Source organism: Hibiscus syriacus, unplaced genomic scaffold, assembly GCF_006381635.1.
Source record: "Hibiscus syriacus cultivar Baekdansim isolate YM2019G1 unplaced genomic scaffold, ASM638163v2 tig00000170_pilon, whole genome shotgun sequence".
NCBI classification, from domain to species: domain Eukaryota; kingdom Viridiplantae; phylum Streptophyta; class Magnoliopsida; order Malvales; family Malvaceae; genus Hibiscus; species Hibiscus syriacus.
In genome coordinates, this window is record NW_024061771.1 from 146,799 (window position 1) to 167,230 (window position 20,432).

A 20,432-nucleotide genomic window follows, 5' to 3' on the forward strand; every position below is an offset into this window, starting at 1 on the left:
GAATAAAAGAAACACCAGATTGAGGTTTTTGTACGTGTGTCGCTCTTTTAGGCCCAAACCTTGAAGTTCTGACCTAGCCTAGTCCATTGCCATACACCTTTTTGTTTTGTCTTAAAATGCCATCCAGTGTTGGACTATTGGGTTTAACGCTTGAAAACCTTCAACCAAATTCAACCGACTCCATTTATAATATGGTTCATTGACGAGTTGGTATGAATTGTCTTTGATTAAACATAGAATAAAATAATTGAATTATATTTGCAACCCAACAACTCAATGCCTCTGAATTTTTGCAGGCAATAGCAATGCAGTAACACCAATAATTTTCAGCCCAGCAACTTCATCTTTAGATACAAATATAAACCCTACTCGATCACAACTTGACCATGTTGAAGAAAGCAACATCAAACACTGCAATCCGAGCACCTATATATATTTTATACATGCATCTATCTATTGCCAACAACAGTTCCTCGAAGTGGTTAACAGGCAACGTGGGGAGCGGCTGGTTGTACGGGAGGGATAATGTTAGTAGCCGGAGGTTTGAAAGCTTGCTTCCAGCCGTTCCCATACTAGCTTCCTCTTCTGAGCTGATTCGATGGATTGAGAGTTTTCTAGTTTTCTTCCTCCAACTTGCGCCGACAGGCAAGCAGAAGCTCTTCATCCATCTCACTGAACATCTTTCGAATGTTCCGCGTCAGGTTAAGCACTGCCTGATTCCAATGATTCTGGGAATTCCACTCGAGGGATGGAAAGATAAGAGGGAAAATCGCATGGCGGTTGTGTAACAAGATTATGAGCTCGTTGTTCCAAAGCAAGTGAGCTCGTTCGGCCACCTGAAATAGTCGGAAATAGAAGTCGAAAACAATTTCACGTTTCATTCGACCACATAACATCCATCAACCATTTCTATTTAAGAGTAGATATACCACTCAAAAGTATCATCAAACGGTCACATAATGATATTAAGGAAATTTTACCTGGTAATGGGAGCTGTTTGAGCAGCATGCAATACACCGAAACACTGGAACCATGATCTTTTGGAACTCGACCATATTAGTCATCTCCAAAATCTCTTCTAACTCATAAAGATCAACTCCTTCAACTTCTTAGCAAGTGTGTTCCACCCCCCCCCCCATCCCTCACAAAACTCTTTTTAGGTTATTTTACGAAATCTTCAAACATAGAAGTGACCTCTCCTGAAGCTTCATCAATGAGGAGACAAAAAACCGCTGGAGACGATATCTGTTCCAAAGTCCGGATCAATGATTTGAGACAATGCTTTTAATACGTCGCCCTCGGCTGTTCCAGTTGTAGCAGCAGAACTAGCTGCCATCAACCAAAATTAATATTTAGATGACAAAATAGGAATCTAGAAGACACCTCAAACAATAACAGCAATTTTAGGAGCAAAAAGATGGGTTGGAAGGTATCTTTGTGCAAGCAATAACAACCAAGAAGGCGAAAAGGCGACTAACATGATAGGATCTAACCGCAAAAGGATGACATAAGTATTTTATTTATTGAATTAATTATTTCACTTTAAGTAAGAAACCAAATTAAGCATGAAGACATTCAAGCTTTACAGGAGCAATTTTAGGTTATAGATTTCTAATCATTTGACATTAAAATCTTGTACCCTAATATTTTAGTGCTAGAACTCGAGATCTTAATGAATAACACAAATTCATTTATCAATGAACTCGTTTGGTTCATACATTATTTATTTATTTAAATATTGGTTGACGGGTCGGTGGATTGACGGATCGGGTATTTTTGAACACCCCTAAATAGTATTGACAAAAACCAATATTTAAATAAATAAATAATGTATGAACCAAAAGAGTTCATTGATAAATGAATTTGTGTTATTCGTTAAGATCTCGAGTTCGAGCACTAAAATATTATGGTACAAGATTTTAATGTCAAATGATTAAAAAAAAATCTTCCCTGCTTGAAAAGAAAAGCACTACACGTTGGGTTTTTTACAATGAAGGAAAGGCGAGAAAGGTTTAGCCTTCCCGGTTTTAGCTTTGGATAAGATATGGAGTATTACCGTCAACTGAGGTAGCTTTGGGTGCAAAGAAGCTAAAAACGGACAGTTTATCCGATACCCATATCGACCTTTCCAGTTTTTGAGGCTGAAAGAAGCAGTTGGCAGTTGACGGTTGAAGACATTTCTCAAGTGAAAGCAATCCTACAGTAAAAGAAACAGAGAATTTCAAGTGAAAAACTGAAAATAGTTTCAGCTGTTGTTACCAACATGAAGCTTTCGTTGCAAGAAGAAAAAATACCTCTAGAATTTCGGTTTAAATTTGGAAAAGAGAGAGAGGGACAAGGTGGAGCGTGAAGAAGTTGCATTTTGGAGAATACTGAAGAAGATAAAATTTTTCGGTGTTAACAAAAAGAAAGCATAAGAAGTTAGCGGTCGGCTGTTGTGAGCCTCATGTTTCTGTTGCTGGAGTGATAAAAATTAATGGCTCAAAATCTAATAAGTTGCTCACTTGCCCCCCCCCCCGCCCAAAAAAAAAACCCCCACAAAACACACACACACAAACCAACAACAAAAGGGAGAAAAACTGTTTTGCCTTTTTATACGAATTCATTAACGACCATCTTCGGTTTCGTTGATTTATTACACTGAAGGTACCGTCGTCCCCTCAAAGATGCAATCCGTAAGTGTGCTTTTCTTGGTCTGAACCAAAAACCGCTCGCTTCACAGAGGTTCTTGCAAGTCCAACACAAGTAGTGATTGTGATAGAGGTAAAGAGTGCTAAAATATCATATCTTGGATGCAATGAATACTCGAGAATAATCATTCAAATTCTAGTATGAAAGACAATGAGAGAGGGACATCATGCAACATGGTTATTAAAAAATCACCATGGAAGGGTAGCAGCAAGTAAATCAGAGGACAAATGGGTGACTTAATTCATATACCCTTCATTGAATTTCAGAAGGCAATATTAATCTAAAGGATTCATGAATAAATATATATTTTCTCCATGCTTGAAAAAGTACTTGACCCCCACCCCCTTACCGGTAAACATGGCAGCAATCAGCGAACCAACAAAGACTAGTATTTAGAAAGTGGTCAGGGTAAAAAGAAAATGCATGTACAAGGTTGGTGAAACAATCAGGGGTAAGGGCGTAAGGCTATCACAAGGGAAAAGAATAAATCCAGGAGCAAATTGCAATGCTGTTGTTTTAGAATGGCCTGCACTAATTTAGTGCCATAGCTTGCTACAAAATCCATTTCGCATCCTCTTGCTAGATATGATATCTGAAAACGAGTCAACTAACTGCCCTGCCAAGCTACTTGGATCATCGATCAGGGTTTGAATAAATGTGTTTACCACCCTGCGTTCTTGCTCTGTCGACCTCAAGCTAAACCATGTTAGTAATTTCAGTCTGAATTCCTGGTTGATATGACCCTCGCATTCTAGTGATCTGATTACCTTCACACAGTACTCGAAATTCTCGTCCAAGGAACCTGAATCATTGGTGACTCGGAATGGTGAGCTATTAATAAGAGTGCTATCACAATCATGTGTCTCTTCATTCGAGTGTGTTGCTCTTTTCCTACACAACTCTGTATGGGAGTCAACAGCAGGCACTTCCCCCCTTGGCCCATTAGTCCAGGTCTGGGAATCTCCACTACCATGTGATCTTGCAAACCCGTTCTTCTCTATTTCAGGTGAAGCAGCATCATCGTAAGCCTCAACAGTCCGTTCTAAAGTGCAACCATTATCTTCATCCCTGGAGGACTCGAATGGAGGAGTTAGTTCTTCATTTAGATCAGGCACCGAGACAACATTTAAGTCAAGCCCACGGGAAACAGGTGGCATATGATCCTCTTCTCGAGTTTCAGGTTTAATCTTTTTTATTGCTCCACAGCATTTTTCTAAATCAGCACTGCGAAACCCTTCAAAGCAGCCTTGCTGCTGAGCCAAAGCGAGACACAGGATCTTTCCAAGCTCTCGAACCTTAAATCCAGAAGAACCAAGTGCTGGGAGCTCCTTTGAACCTAAAGAACTTCCTTCAATAAGGTTATTTTCATTCTTCCTATTCGTCACAACAGTTGAATTAGGATTTTTGTGAATTATTTCTACACTCTTGGTGAAACATTTAGCCTCAGAATGGCCCAAATCACCAGCTTCAGTATAAGAAACAATTCGAAAGGTGTACTCAGTACAGGGCTGCAGATTAGATATCAAGATCCTTCTCTGGGTTCTTGGAAAGATAGAGATAGGTTCGTTTGTATGTGTCTCATCTCTACTCTTGAAACACCAGAGCTTGTAGCCCTTAATGTCGTCAGACAATGCAGTGGACAGTTCAATTAGAATAATTACAACAGATGATGACTTCACTTCTTCAAATAGAAACTTGCAAGCAGCAGGACGTGAATCTGTGCAAAAAGGGAGAACAGGTTTCTCATACAACTAACTTCAAAATAACCAAAAAGAAATAAAAGAAGACATTGTTGGTTCTAACCTTGGCACTTTGGATTAGTGTTAGACATGGTAACCAGCAATTCATCTGTTTTTTCAATTGCAAGAGAGCATAGTTTCTGTATATCACCAGCAACAGAAAGCCTGCTCACTATTCCCCGTGCCATTTTAGCAGAAACTCCATTCACAGGACCCACTTCTGTTTCTAGTTTGGCCTTCGCATTTTTCACAAACTCATGCAGTTCTTTAAAGCGAGAAGTCTCCTCTAGGAGCCTGTAACTCAAGTATATCCTATAACAGAGTACATCCAAGCGGCGAGCCTCCCTAGCTATCATTAGCTGCTTCTTCCAACATCTGTCAGGAGCAAGTAAACCACATCAATCCCATCAGCCCAAACCTGAAAACCCTAATCAGATATAGAGAAATAACATTTTTCACCATATTCTCTGAAACTTTGATTCATCACATTTGTAATCATTTTCCATATATAGAGAAATAACAGTTTAGGCAGAAATAAAACAGGAGTTTGTTAGGTTTGGTAGAGAACAGAACGGAAAGCTGAATGTGGCATGACCTGCAAGCCAATACTTACCCAAGCATACCCGACACTTTACCACAAGAAGCACAACAATAACTACCGTCTAGCTGCATCAATTGTCCAAGATCAACAACCCCCACCTTCTCATGTTGAAGAGCACATTCAATATGGCATGACAACCCACAATAATCCCCCTCACCAGATTCAGAAGTGCATACCAACCAAAGACTCGGGTCCTTGTTGTCATCAAATAAGTGACAGATACAACATGAGCATCTCTTACAAAATGTGTCATCTATGGAAAGAACAGCTCTACAGGCAGAATTTTTACATATCCATGAGTTAGAAAATCCATGGTCCGAAGGCTGCTCAGTAGCCGGGAGCATTCTCATTGGGTTCTCCCCCTTCCTGTTTTGCTTCCTAGCAGAAGACTGACTGTTTGCACTGGCTAAAGCTTTTCTTGAGTCCGACTTTTTTATGGTTTTGTTACCTAACTTCGATTCAGACATTTTGCTCTTTGAAGAAGCTGAAGTTTTCATGTCTTTATGAAAACAGGTTCGGAGAAGCTCCTTTCTTGGACCAGATTTCAGGAACTCTTGCAAGAGTTCTGGACTTTTTGAAGCATCATCTGAATGACCATTTTTCTCTGGAGTACTTTGCACACTGGAAGAAAGACTTTGTATGCCATAAACTGCATTATTGGAAAAAATCATGATGGAAGTTGGTATCAGAACTCATTACCTAAATTAACTATTGAGAGTTGCCAATAAGTCTAACCACAAAAATGTTGAGAAAAATAAAAAGATGAAAGAATCCCATATTAACATCTCAAAAGGCACTTGATGCATGTAAAACGAAGACGAATGCTTATGCATTAATCACAACAGTTTTCATTAAAGATTAGCATATGAATATATCTATCTGTGATCAATTGATGTTTGCAATGTATCCAATTTCCACCCAAAATTAACAGAGAAAGGAAGATGATGGAAAAAGAAAGAAAAATACAGACACAACAAACAATTTTAAATAGGAATATTTGATAGCATCCAAGTGAACCAGATATTCATTGTATTTAATAATTTAGAATAATGTATAAAATGATAAAAATCTTGAGATGAGAAAGTGAGCCTTATTAAGAAAAAAAATCTGCTAAGAAAAAAGAAATCAGATATTTTAAAATTGAAAAAAAGAAAGACAGCAACATGCACATATATGTTGCAACAAAAGTTTGCAAGAAAGATAATTCTATTATGCAATTAAGAATAGATACAAAATTTTCAGTCCAATTAAAAATGACCAGCAGATACTGGTAGACAACAGAACCTTATATAGAATGGAAAGAATGTGAAAAGGAAAACAAGTTAGAAGAATCACACACTGAAATAGCATCCAGGGTGACTTCAGCAGAGGTTCACGAAGCAGCCTGAGTTAAGTTTTTCAACATAGTTAGGGTTAAAAAGAATATCTTATGTCTAAATGCTTCACAAAAACAAAATATCTATTTGGACTAGATTTTAATGGTACTGGATCTGGTGATGTAAAGATCCATATGCAAATAGTCAATGGTTCGAACAAGTTTCAACTATCGTTCGAGTCAAATCAGTAACCTAATTGATGACAAAAATATCTGATTCACAATAGTGTGAGAACATTCTACAAAAAATAGAATCATAGAGAAATATTAAGCAGATTACTTGCATAAACAAGTTGCTTTAAGTTACTGGTAAACATGCATACCTTCAAACTTTAAATCAAATAAAAGAGACGTAAGTGAGATATTTCCAAGGAATTGCCCGAAAGAAAATCCCCCAACTCAAGGTGGCAAGAACTTAAATGTGATTAAATCTATAACCACCCTTCTTACACCAGCAATTTCCAATGTATCTATGGTTGGTTTGATTCATCCACTCATGTACCTAGTGTATCTTGTTTAAAAGGCGATTTAGAATCCTGATTTGGCATTAAAATTAGTCATGATATTTTCCCCTCAAAAGCATGGAACTTATTGAGAAAGTAGAAGCATTTGCTAACACAATTAGATTAAGGTTCATCCAAAATATAGGAAGTATCCTTTACCAATGTTTGAAGTCAGTTAATGGTACTTCGAAGTTCCATCACAACTTGAAGCAAGAGGTATACAACTATCTTTTTACTGTGGATCAACATATAATCACTTCTAAGATCAGGGGTTCGTTGAGTAACAAATACAGATAAAAAAGGGGGAGGGGAGGGGTTAGTAAAATGAAAAAAAAGTAGTAGATATGAATATCATACCTTTAGCAAGGTATTTATCCTCTAAATCCATAATTTAAATTCCGAAAGCCACAATGCTTAGCTCTTCCCCTTGTCGAAGTTTACCAGTGTTGAATTCAGCAGCACCTGCAAATGAATTATCAGTACAAGACGTATTCATTAAATCCCAACTGACAGAAAAAAATCAATTTCCGCATTGTAGAAACAAACAAGGAAAAGATAACAAAACAAAAGCAGTAAAAGCTTTCCTACAGTCTGCATGTGGAAGAAAATTTCATATTCATTTAAATCTTATTCTTCCATTTCTTGTCTCTGCAATGTAGCTCAGTATCAACCCAAAACATATATACAATAAATACCAAATTGAAAACTTCCCACCAATACAAAAAAATACATTTTTATCCATAAAAACAGAATACGAGCCAAAAGAATCCTTTCCTCCTTGACCCCCCCCCCAAAAAAAAAACCTTGCAAGCTCCATTCAACATTAAAGAAAAATAAATTGACTGCAAGTAGAAAAGTAAATAATAAATTCCAAGCAAAAAAGCGTATCTAAAAAACAAAACAACACCAGTGCCTGCGAATGTAACATGACTAAGTTAAAGGAGAAAAAACAAACAAGTAAAAACCAAATAATAATTGAAAAATATGGAAAATCAAATGTAGGATATAGAAAACAGCGTAAATTTAAAGCTGTTAATGTACGAGAAAAAAGGAGTGTATTTTGACAGAGCCAAAAGCAAGTCAAGAAGGGAAGAGCCAAGCCGAAACAAGGACGGATCTGAGTAATTTAAAAATCAAAAAAAAAATTAAAAGAGAAAAACAAATCTAAGAGCAAATGAATACCTTCGCGTAATGGGAGGAAACTAGGGTTTTAAGGAAGCCAAAATAACAGCAAAAATAGAAAGAAAGAAAAAAAGTTTGTTTTTCTTTGAATCCAAACAGAGAGAGAGAGAGAGAGAGAGAGAGTATCTTCTTCGTTGTGAGTTGGATTTTGAAGATAGAAAAGAGAATGCTTGTACGAGTTGCTAACACTTTGGAGGTAAAAAGTTCAGGGGACAGTCACGCGCGAACGGGAGCACGTCTTGTTTTGTTTGGTATTGAGCTGTAACTTTTTATGGTTGAGCAGAAAAAGTACGTTAAAAAACTGTTACTACTTTTCTTGATTGATTCGTGATTCAACAGTTACCGGCTTAGCGCGTGATTGGTTGTTTCATCAGTAGGGTTCGCTGTAAAAAAAATGATAAAATCAAAATCCTTGGACGTTTAGGACCGTTGGATCGGTACTAATTTTTATTATTGAGTTGTTGACTAAATATTAATGGTTTTTAATTATTGGCCCATTAAATACTATGCGGAAGGGCTCCGTAAACATAAAACGTAAAATCTCTTAGATTCTGTACGAATTTTCGCATATTAAATATTCCAGTTTTTTATAATTAAAAACAATTAATTTCAGCATACTGGAATATATTTTTATTAACTTTTTGTGCAGTGTTGATATTTTCATAAAATAAAGTAATTATTTATGCCTAAACCTATTTAAAATTTAAAAATAAAAATAAATTAAAACATTAACAATAATATATAATAAAAAGAAGTCAATTGTGGAATTTAATGATCTTTTGAGATTGAGAAGCCAAATAACAGGCCGCCATAGAATCTTCAAAACAATGAAGCCGAAAAAATCAGTCAACTAAAATCTGCCACGTCAAATACATGAGAGGAATTCGATAATCAAAGTTAACGGTGTTAAGTGTTCATTTATTTTTATTAATATGGGGTAATATCTTATATTTGGTATTTAAATTCAAAACCTTAAAAAATAACAACAATTTATTTATTACTGAGGTCGCTCGATTCGTGTCAAGTCTTTAGATTAATTAATACTCCACATTCCAAAAGTAAAGGAGCCAATTTTATAAAATTAAACTATAAGGATCATATCCCAAAATTAAGTATAATAGAGGTACTAAAGCCATAATCTGACCACAAGTCATCAATCAACTTTACTTATGTTTCATTATTAATTGGGTAAATGCAGGAAGTTGTTGGAGATTAATTAGGAGAGGTTTGGAAGTAGGACATTGTCCAATATTAGGTCGTTCAAGTCCTTAAGTAGACCTAGAAAACTTAATTTTAACCCGATTACCTTAATCGATTTATTCGACCTAATATATGATATTAACCCGAACATAATAATTAAATTTGATCTGATACCCGAACCAAACCATACTCGATCCAAAATTTAACGAAATCGAAATCAACCCAAACCGAAACCGAAATTAACTCGAACCGAATGAAACCCAAACCGAATTTTAACCCGATCCGAAAGTAACCCGAATAGAATTTAACCAAACCCGAAAGCAATCCGAACAAATTGAGTTTGATAAAAGTTATTAAACGATAAAATTTATTTTTAATAATAAATTAATTTAAATAAAATTGATAATTTATTTAAAATTATTATATTTATAATAAAATAATAGAAATTTAAGATGGTATAAAAATAAGAATCTAATTGTAAGATTCAAAACAATAATAAATAAAGTTTACTTATCTTACTTGTTATAAAAATATTAGATTTATAATAAAAATAATAGAAAACAACTAAAAAAAGGAAATAATATTAGATTTATAATAAAATAATATAAAGTTTATTTATTTTATAACTAAAACTTAACAAATAAAATTATGTATTATTTTTTAAAAATTTAATAAAAATATTAAATTTATAATTAGAAATAAAAATTTTAATAAAAAATATTTCTTTATTATAGTTCTCATTATAAACTTTTCATACAATATCAATATAAAATTTTGATAACAAATTCTAACAAGTATTATAGGATCGTATTTGTGTCAAATTATTGATTTATCATCTCTAAATGATGGTTTAATTCAACATGTTGGACGATTGAGAATTGAAATTAAACTTGAATGATAAAATTAACAAATAAGAAGAAATATTTTTACAAGCATATATCAATTATTCTATATATTCTTGATTTTGACTAGACTCATAACCAATTCAACCCGAATTGACTTAATCTAAAGGTTGACATAAACCGAAAATCAATCGATCTGATATTGATCCAACCTGAAATCTAATCGATCCGATATTAAACCGACCCAAAAATCAATCGATCCGGTATTGACCCACCCGATATTGACCTGATCCAAAAATCAATCGATTTGATTGATCCGAACCGGAAAAAAACCGATCCAATAATCACCCGATACCCGACCTGATACGATTCACCATACACCCAAACTAGATCCGAACCAGATTCGATCCAATCTGAACAAAATTAAACCAAATTTAATCTAGACCCGAAATAACCCAATCCAAATGACCTGTTTGTTACCTCTATCCTTAAAAGAGTAGTAAAAAGGAAGGATAAGACAATGTTGTTCTTTATTTTTTAGAATTTTATTTGTATAATTAAAGAAACTCATAAATGATTAACCAAAATTTTTGATTTTAAATTAAGAAAAGATGGGATTATGGTCATATTTTCGATGAGAGATTCGGTGATGGTTAAAGTAGGGCTGTAAATGAGAGACAGATCGCGAGTTACTCGAGATCGACTCGATCAAGGCTCGATAAATACTTGGATCGAATGGACTCGACTCGAGTTCTTAACGAGCCGAAACGAGCTACTCGATATTCGACTCGAAAAGCTCGTGAGCTACTCGAAAAAATTTTATATTATAATTTTAGATTTTTTTAAAACTACATTATTAAAAATATATTTAAAATACATTATTGATAATTATAAAATTTTAAAAATATATAAAAAATTCTATAATACAACTACCATCAAATTTTATTTTTTTAATTAATCACCCCAAGTCCAATTGTTACATTGTATATTACTAAGAGAAAAATAAAAGTCCATTTAATTAAGCACATGTTAAATTACACGTGTTTGGTTGATTTTTTTCTTTCTTTTTTTAACTTTTTACTGCACAAGTACTTGACAACGTAGAAAAATAAAATAATAAAATAGAAAACAATAGAAAAATTGAAAATTGTTAAAAATTATTTTTGAATAAATATTCTTATATTTATTTTAAATTAATAAAAAATTATTTGTCTAATGACAAATATTTAATATATTTCTAATGATAATATTTTTAATAACTAATTTTTTAAATTGTTGTTATATTTTGAGGTTTCGGGTTCAAATATCAAGGGTTTGAGCATTTAATATCAAGATAATATATTGTAGTTACCTCATAAATCATTACCAAATCGATTAATTAATGTATTTGACTTTTTGTAATGAGCCTTAAACCCTAATTCCTAATTCCTAAACCTTAAACACTAAACCTTAAACTGTAAACCCTAAGTCATAAATACTAAACCCTAAGCTCTAAATCATAATCTTTAAACCCTAAACTATAAGCACTAAACCCTAAAACCTAAACCCTAAACTCAGTATGATAGGGGTTAAGTTATGCACATGAAGGTAACATACAAATTATGCAAAATGATGTTATGTGACTCCTAAATAAATCATTTGCATACTTATACATAAATATATCAACATGCAAAATAAATATACACAACTTGCTGATTGAGACATGATTTTATCATATCTTAATGATGACTATCGACATTGTTTATAATCGTCTTTTTATTTTAAATTATATCTTTCAAGTAATTTCTATAGATCTACCTTATAAAAAATGGCCGAGAAAGCTAAAACCAATTAACCGGCTTTTCTCCATGGAAAATACGAGCTTGGTCGAATGCCATGAACTTTGCCATGAAAGTTGTCATGAAAGTTTTCTACAAATCAGTAAGGAATCCATGTAAAACAATTAAATGGATTAAGATCTACAAGAGAATCAATCTAATAACTTACGTGGAAGGAGCCTGCAGCAAGCAATAAGCAAGAATAACTGCAATCATTGCCCATACACCCCTATAAAAAAGCACATGGGAGATACTTGATATATGTCAGCAAGTAAAAGGGCTAAGACATTACAATGGCATTAGAAATATATAGAAACCTTTTACAGATGTTACAAGATCACCAGATTCGTTTCTCTCAGGATCAAGGGCTCCACTTGCCCAACTGTTAAACATATAGAGACCAAACAAATGAGTCTTAAATATAATTTAAATTTAAATTTAAAGGAGAGAAAGACGTTTCTTCTTAGAAAAAAATGACAACCAAATGATTCACACAACTCAAAACAAAAACATAAGCACGAATTCAAACCAGGAAATAAGAATTCTAGCAACAAAAGAAGATTTTGTGTGTTATTAAAAGATAAGTGACCAACAATATAAATGATATATGTAAATCGAAAAAGGGACAAAATGCAGAATTTACAGTCAACCATATGCTAAAAGGAAGTATATATTAAGCAGGGAACTTACATAAGAAAGCATGCACCAATGAACCGGCATCTTCCGACGAGGAAGAGCGTTGCCATGAAAGTTGTCGGCAAAGAGAAGGTGATTAGAGTCGGGATGATGATTCCGTCATGAAGATGGTGAAACATCCATGTGCTGGACAAAACTGCCACCGCCAATAATGCTCGGGACCTCGCGAACCAGAGTACCAGACAATCCATGGGAGATTTTTGAATAAATATTCTTATAGCTGCTGACACCTTTCTTTTTCTTCTTTATTGCAATTCATGGGAGATCAATTGGAAGTGGAATGTTTGGAACCAGGATTTATTAATTCAGAGCGTTGAGTTTCGGGAGAGAAGAAGAGGAGGAAGAAGAAGATGCACAATATACTATATTTAGCTTGAAAGAGGGATATCCCACATCGATAGTTTTGGGGAATAAGGGGTAAAATCGAGTTTATAAAAGGGATGGGTTTCAGCAGTTGAAATTAACCCGTTTTTAAACTTGAATCGAGCTCGAAATCGAGTTTAAATTGAGTTTCGAGTTTTAATTGAATTCTTGATTTTTTTTTTGAATTCGAGCTTTTTTGAGTTCGAGTTGAGTTTCAAAAATATATTTTGAGTTCGAGTCGAGTATAATAATTTTTAACTCGTGAGTTTTTGAGTCGAGTCGAGCTTGCGTTTAAAGTTTTTGAGTTTGAGTCGAGTTCAGCAATATTTGAGCTCGACTTGGCTCGATTGCTAAAGTATGAACAACCTAACCATAACTTGTCTCTCTGTCCTGCTTTACTACAATTTAGTGTAGTTGCTGTTGAACGTTGAGTCCTCCAATGTCCAGAAAAAGCCAACGTGTAAGGCCTAAGTGCGCAGCAATCTCAGCCGAGATGCATCGCTGTACCTCGATGGATGCCTTCCTGCCTGCTTCTGATCTGTCAGTTGAACAATAAAACATAAACAACTGTTTGTAGCTCAAGTATATTTATTCACCTTCCATTCTGCTAATAGTTTGCATTTCTTCATTGTTGAAGATCATACTTGCAAATGATAATTAAAAACATGGGAATATACAACATTCTTGAAGAACTTATAATTATCTTTCATAATTTTAAAAGTTAAATCATAGTCTATTTATAAACGTGATCACCAAAAATTCTACGGCAAAAGAGATGGCAATCGAGTCATTTGGATTGGGTTCGGGTGGCGTCGTTTCGAGTTACTTCGAGTTAGGATTGCATTCGATTTGGATTCGGTTCGGGTCAAATCAGGTTCGAGTTTAATTAGAGATAACAAAAATTCAAGTTGGGTCGGGTATCGGGTCGGGTCAAAATCGGATCGCTTAGTGTTCGGGTCGGGTTAATCCCAAATCGGTTAGTGTTCAAGCCGAGTCAATATCGGATTGGTTGGTTTCGATTCGGGTCAATTCGGGTTGGATTCGGATTGGATCAACCTTTAGATTTTCGGGTTGGTTTTGATTCAAATCAACCGTTAGATTTTCGAGTTAATTCAATTTGTTTCTGTTTAGGTCAACCGTCTTCACTCTTTGTCTTCTTAATCATCGGTGTTGCTCTTTATAACTTGTAATTCAGAAAATTTATGTGACTATATATTGTCACATCCCAAATTCGAGGCTAAAAATTTTATTTTAAATGAATTAAATCAAATTGAAATATTTGAAAGTATAAAAACAACATTATAAATTATAATAAATTTTAAGATTGATTGTAGTATTAACTTTACTTTTGTTATAACCAATTATTATTTATCATATTTAAAAATACATTATATATATATAAATATTTCAATTTAATTTTTTATATTATTTTACTAAAAAAGTAAAAACAAATTACATATACCCAATTCTTAACCCCAAAATTAAAAAATTACAATCTTTAGTTGGCTAGTTCCTCACGGCCAATATAAAATAAGAATTAAAAAAATATAACATTCTACTATTGATCTAATTACTAAAAATAGATAATAATAAAAAAAATTATTTGTTCACTTAAACTCAATTATCGGGTTAAAATCGGGTCAAATTCAGTTCAGATCAGATATGGATAAATTATATTTGGTTTGCTTTCGGTTTAAGTTATTTTTCAGTTCAGATTGATTTCGGATTAAATTGCTTTCGATTCGATTACTTTCGATTCGGTTAATTTCGATTAAACTATAACTGAGGACGATTTTGATCTGACTCAAATTTTTTGAGTTTCGGATCAATTTTAAGTTATTATATTCAGGTCTATATCGATTATGGTTCGGGTAATCGGTTCTGAGAGGTCTGTTTAAAAATTTAAATGCTGGATCCCTCTCTCACTGAAACCTCCTTTTTGGAAGTACGAATTACAAACAGAAGTTTCCTGCTTTGGTTAATTATCTTTTTCAAAGTTGTAGAAGTGGCCCCATTTCCTTTAAAGTGTCAGTACCAGAAAAGTCCTTTCAATAAACTCTCTCCTCAATAAGTAGGAAAAAGAATGCAAAATGTATATGAGGCCTTGTACTTAGAAAAAAAAAATCAATGTAGTCTTTCACTTTATTTTTGCACCTAATGTTAGCTCTCTAGGTCAGAAAAATTCAATGTGATCATTTGATCAATGTTGTGATTAACGACTCTGTTATTTTATGTTGACATGGCATGTTAAGTAAGCCAACATATTATTTTTTCTCTCAATCTGGTAATCAAACCCAAGAAAATAACTCAATTAAGCCCTTTGATTTTTCTCTTTTATTTTGGTCACTAAATTTTGAAATTTTCAATTTAATTACTCAACTTTTGAATTTCTTCTATTTTAATCATCATAATTTATTTTATTAATATTTATGCATAATGTGTCATTTTTTTCTTTTCAACCAAAGATTTTTTTTATTTCATTAACTGATTCAGTGAACCTAGATTGAACTTGCAAAAAAATTAAAAAAAACTAGGGATAAGTTACTTGACCGGTAATGGAAGAAAAAATAAATCTTTGGTTAAAAAGGAAGAGAAATGAAATGAGAGGATAAAGGAGACAATTTTTCTCTTTCTATATATCCAAAAAGCAATGGTTTGCTTTAGAAATACTCTCATAGAGTGTTGACTTGAGTTGAGAGAGGAGTAGTATCACAAAGTTCGCTCCATCTTTCGGGTGTATGAAATTTGGAGAGCCGTGTTAATTTGGGGGTATCCGTCTATTGTAGCGATTACATACATCGGGACAAATTTACTTCTAAGGCAGTGAATTACCACGACACTGTTATCATTCTGATTGATTATTTTATTTAATATTTTACAGTTAGTGCTACGTCTCGTTTTACAGCTGTATATTTTTCCAACATGTGACAACAAAAAGTCCTCAACCAGCCAACCATGCTTTTAAATATTTGCTATTACTACTACTATACTATCAAATTTATGAAAACTCTAACCAGAAAACTACAAGCTATGTTGGTTGTAAAAGCAACTCAAATGCAAGCTTGTGTTTTTTCCTGCCCGACACATTATCGGTAACTGAAAAAGAGGTTGGGAAAAATTATGTCAAAGAATCCCTGTGACTGGAATCTTTATCTTTCGGTTATTTTTTAGTGTTTGGTGCAAATCATGCTTAACAGATGGAATATCAAATGATTTGTCATGATAGGCATACTTTTTTTTTTTTTCTATATGAGTTGCTTAATTGAAAATAGTTTTTTTTTGTTTGTTAGCAAATCGAGTACACCAAAAGAAAAGGGAATTAAGGAACATGCATCTACACTAGTGAACATAGGAAATGATCACGTGCGACGGTCTTAATATACGATTAAAAAAATATTATCGGTTTTTTTATCATTTAAGTAACATGACCTCCCAATGTCAATAAATTTAGCCGTTGGAGAAGTTATTCTACGAAGTTGAATATCTGATTAGTATATGTTTTATAAAAGCGCCGTATGAAATATAAAATACTGACCTGAATTATGGAGTTGAGGAAAATAAAATTAAAAGGTTTATAGTGATATTGTTGGTGAAGCTGAAAATCAGTGCATGACAGCAGGAATATGGTGTGTGGATGAGTTGGTGGCATTGCCACCTGGCCTCAGCTTTTATATGTAATTGCATATTTGGAAGTAGAAGGCTGACAGCGTGTAGTTTGAGGTTGTTCAATCACCTCTAAACCAAACAACCTTCCTAATCCAATTGTCAAATTGCAATAAATAAATATGGTTCACTCAAGTTCTGTATTTTTGTGGGCTTTCTATAAACCTTATCAGATTGAACACATGATAATGATAACAACAATTGGGCCTTCTGCAGGGCATGGCATGACTATTGATGTATATAAAATACGATTGAATTACAAGCTGAGTAGACGGAAGGATACAAAATCTATAATATTTTTCCAACATAACTATTATCTCATGTTGCTCATCCTTTTACACAATAACAACTACTTGGTCTTCCATATAAGCCAGCCTTGTCTTTTAAACAATAGTTTGGGCGCCGTTTGAGGATTCTTCCATGGTCGTTTTGTTAGAAAGGAGTGAAAACCGACAACTTTGGACTGCATCTTCAATAGACAAGTAGAAGGATTCCTTCCCAATGGCGTCTGTGAATTTCGCCAACGTCAGTTTCTCCATAACTTCAAGCCTGGGGTTCACAATTATTAACTGCAATATTTTTTTTAAATCAAAACGCAGATTCCTCGTTCAGTTTCTTCCTTACGTCTAAAACTCCAATTGCTTCTTCGATGTAATTGGAAACATATTAACATGCAAGTTCATGTTTACCTTGATACCCTTTGAGCCCAGAATTCTACGTAACTCGACAAACGTTTCGATACCCGTCATGTCAATGGATGAAACCCCTGCAAACCCAGTCACTGTCATGTTGCATGTACTCGCTTAACATGGATATGATTGATGCTTAGTTTTACCTAGATTTTCGGTCGTCGATTTTAGAGGGAAAATTAACTCACCTGACAAATCTAATAAAAGATGCTCTATCACATCTGTTTTAGAATCTGAATCACCCTGTTCCTCCTGTATGTACCTCATAACCCTGTTCGAAGTTCACTCGAAACAAAATAGAAATTACCATGATTGATGGCCATGTTTACCAGGGTTCTAATTATATCTTGTATTTATTATTGTACAAAGATGATAAATAAATAAAATATATGAAAACCTTTCTCTTATGTAGGTGGAGTTTGCAAAATAAATAGGGGAACCAAGTTGAAGAACAAGGATTCCTGGTATTGGAGTTGAGCCATGGTACTGTTGTGTGTCACGATATAAGCTGGAGTTTGGGATTTTTCCAAGCTTACAAGCAGCAGGCCTTGCCACATACAATAGTGCTCTGAGTAACGCAAGTCCCACCTGCGATGAAATGATACAATACACTGGCTGACTCGGTTTCAGAAACAAGAAGCATACAGTACTAGTTAGTGGAAGAATATCTTACGGAAAGCATGAGGCCGATATCCATGCTAATGAAGCTGACACCTAGGAAAGCAGCCATGCAGATGACGAAGTCGAATTTATCTACTTTCAAGAGGTGAATCATCTCCTTGTAATTGATCAGTCCAAGCATTGCAGACATGATAATGGCGGATAGAGCAACGAGAGGAGTGTAACTGAAGAGAGGAGCCAAGAAAAGGAGTGTCAGCATCATGCAAAGCCCCATTATGACATTTGACATTGCCGTCCTGCACCCGGCTTTGAAATTCACTGCTGTTTTCGAGAACGGCCCTGCCAGTTCAAACATCAAAAAACATCAGAATGTCCTTATATAATTCATTCACAAATAGTTTTTTTTTTTAAAAAAAAACCTGAAATAAGTTAAACTTAAACATACCCGTTGTCAAGTAGCATGAAGTGAAAGATCCAATAATGTTCATGAAACCAAAGGCTATCATTTCCTTGTTCCCATCAGTTTGTTCATTTTTCATTATGGCAAAGCTTCGTCCTATTGCTATCCCTTCCTGCAAGTTTCATTTTAATGATGATTCAATTATCTGGTTTTCACAGCTTATATAAATATATATATATATATATATATATATATATATATATATATATATATATATTGAATGATGAAATGGTTGGGATTCTTACAGTCATTGCAATAAGACCAGTGACAATACCGGCACGCACAGTTACGGGAAGGTATTGGCGATCGAAGTTCAGATATTGAATTGAGGGAGGATTCAATCCCTTCTTCAAGTCACCAACCTGATACCCCAATAAACAAAGGTTAATTTCCCGTAAAGATCAATCTGTGGTTTGAAAAAAAAGAAAATAATCAAAAAGAGTTTGTAAATTTAGTAGTAGAAGTGATTAAAAGACGAACTTACGATGTCGATTCCATGTTTCTCTGCATGGGCAAAAAATGCAAAAAGACAACCAACCACGACAACCACCATTGGACCAATAGCTGACACCCAAAATAGTGTTGGCCTTTTTTGTCTCTGGAAATACATGGCAACATCTTTACTAACGGGCAGAGAGCTAAAGAAGCGAGGGAGTTGTTTTCTGAATTAATATGGCTAATTTTTTTTTATATAAATGATTCAATTATCTTTGTGAATTCACATATGGTAATTGATCATCATATGGTATTCTTCATACTATAATTGCATCACAATCTTTGATATTTGATTTATTTTCTGACTCAGTATTACATCAGATGATAACGATGATTATATATAAGTCAATATAAAGATTAAAAAAATCATCACTTCTTTCCTTAATGGGAATGGGCAAGCTCACCACGTATCGAGTGAATTGGAGGAAAACAAGGAAGATGATACCAACCACAGCACTTTGCCACCTCCACTGCTCTCTCAAATATCAGTTCAAAATTTATTAGAATTTTCAAGCATTAATGGTGTAATTAATGGCCTACTTAATAGAATTTAATATCGCTGAAACTAATGTTATCCAAGATCACCAACCTCGTCCCTGTGACGAAAAACTGCTTGAAGAACGGACACAACATCGGTGTGAGTGGTGAAATGTTTTACACCAAATATGCCTTTCAGTTGTTGGAGGCAGATTATTATAGCCGTCCCTCCCATGAAACCAGTGATGGTAGAATGTGATAAGAAATCAACCAAAATTCCCAGCCTGAAAACCCAACAAAATGAAAAATTGAAAGAACGAAATCAACTAGTATTGATGAATGGTTATGGACTTATCATGTGTTAACCTCAGAAAGCCTAAAGCAGTCTGGAAAACCCCGGTGAAGAAAGTGGATGTGAAAATCAAGTGAAGATACAATGTGGGATTATCTTTCGGTGATGCTTTGGCTCCAATGGTTTCAGATAAAAGCAGTGAACATGCCGCCACTGTTCCCACTGCAAGATGCTTTGAACTCCCGAAAATGGCGTAAACAAAAGGCGGTATAAAGCTCGAATCTGCATTACATAAGCATCGATCCAACACGTTTTTCTTCTTCTCAGAAACATTTGAACAAAGCGGTTTTATAAAGAAACTGAAAATTAAAAATACTAACAGAGGCCGTAGATTGGAGGAATATTAGCGAGTTTGGCGTAGCTAATGCCTTGAGGGATTGCAAGGGCGGTAATGGTGATACCGGCGAGTAAATCGTATCTGAACAGACGTAGATTATAGTTGGGTAACCATTCAAACAAGGGGATGAAGTATTGGATTGTTTTCTTGAGTTTGCTTAAAGGCTTTTCATGTTTCGACTTATGGAAGGGGTCATCGGGGAAGAATGTTTCTTTGCAATCGGCTTTCAGGGCAGCGGCAAACCCTCTGGGGGCCGCGAAATTCACCGCCTGGTGCTGGATGGGATTCGTCATGCCTAGCAACGATGAGAGAGTGGTGGTGTGATAAGG

At 34.5% G+C, this 20,432-nt stretch overlaps 3 protein-coding genes across 5 annotated transcripts; all 3 read right to left on the minus strand.

Annotated features, from left to right (window-relative positions):
- Nucleotides 1–641: 641 nt before the first annotated feature.
- LOC120140224 (fe-S cluster assembly factor HCF101, chloroplastic-like) lies at nucleotides 642–2,393 on the minus strand. Its single transcript, XM_039155261.1, has 4 exons — nucleotides 2,295–2,393; nucleotides 2,057–2,197; nucleotides 981–1,329; nucleotides 642–836 (listed from the first exon to the last, which is right to left on the minus strand). The coding sequence occupies exons 1-3, from the start codon at nucleotides 2,359–2,361 to the stop codon at nucleotides 1,211–1,213; spliced, it is 327 nt and encodes a 108-aa protein (XP_039011192.1). The 5' UTR covers nucleotides 2,362–2,393; the 3' UTR covers nucleotides 642–836; nucleotides 981–1,210.
- A 475-nt stretch (nucleotides 2,394–2,868) lies between these two features.
- On the minus strand, nucleotides 2,869–8,328 carry LOC120139095 (VIN3-like protein 1). Of its 3 annotated transcripts, none has more exons than XM_039154452.1 (5): nucleotides 8,092–8,328; nucleotides 7,267–7,371; nucleotides 5,044–5,680; nucleotides 4,495–4,805; nucleotides 2,869–4,408 (listed from the first exon to the last, which is right to left on the minus strand). In XM_039154452.1, the coding sequence occupies exons 2-5, from the start codon at nucleotides 7,295–7,297 to the stop codon at nucleotides 3,228–3,230; spliced, it is 2,160 nt and encodes a 719-aa protein (XP_039010383.1). In that variant the 5' UTR covers nucleotides 7,298–7,371; nucleotides 8,092–8,328; the 3' UTR covers nucleotides 2,869–3,227. The 3 variants fall into 3 exon arrangements, with proteins under 3 accessions (XP_039010383.1, XP_039010481.1, XP_039010434.1); XM_039154550.1 differs by having other exon boundaries at nucleotides 7,267–7,336; nucleotides 8,092–8,150; XM_039154503.1 differs by lacking the exon at nucleotides 8,092–8,328 and adding an exon at nucleotides 7,498–7,628.
- An 8,583-nt stretch (nucleotides 8,329–16,911) lies between these two features.
- Nucleotides 16,912–20,432, minus strand: LOC120140413 (probable sulfate transporter 3.5). Its single transcript, XM_039155430.1, has 12 exons — nucleotides 20,087–20,432; nucleotides 19,781–19,988; nucleotides 19,527–19,698; nucleotides 19,342–19,407; nucleotides 18,927–19,040; nucleotides 18,688–18,804; nucleotides 18,428–18,554; nucleotides 18,035–18,321; nucleotides 17,759–17,949; nucleotides 17,550–17,632; nucleotides 17,362–17,438; nucleotides 16,912–17,241 (listed from the first exon to the last, which is right to left on the minus strand). Exons 1-12 carry the CDS (start codon nucleotides 20,394–20,396, stop codon nucleotides 17,056–17,058), a joined length of 1,938 nt encoding a protein of 645 aa, XP_039011361.1. The 5' UTR covers nucleotides 20,397–20,432; the 3' UTR covers nucleotides 16,912–17,055.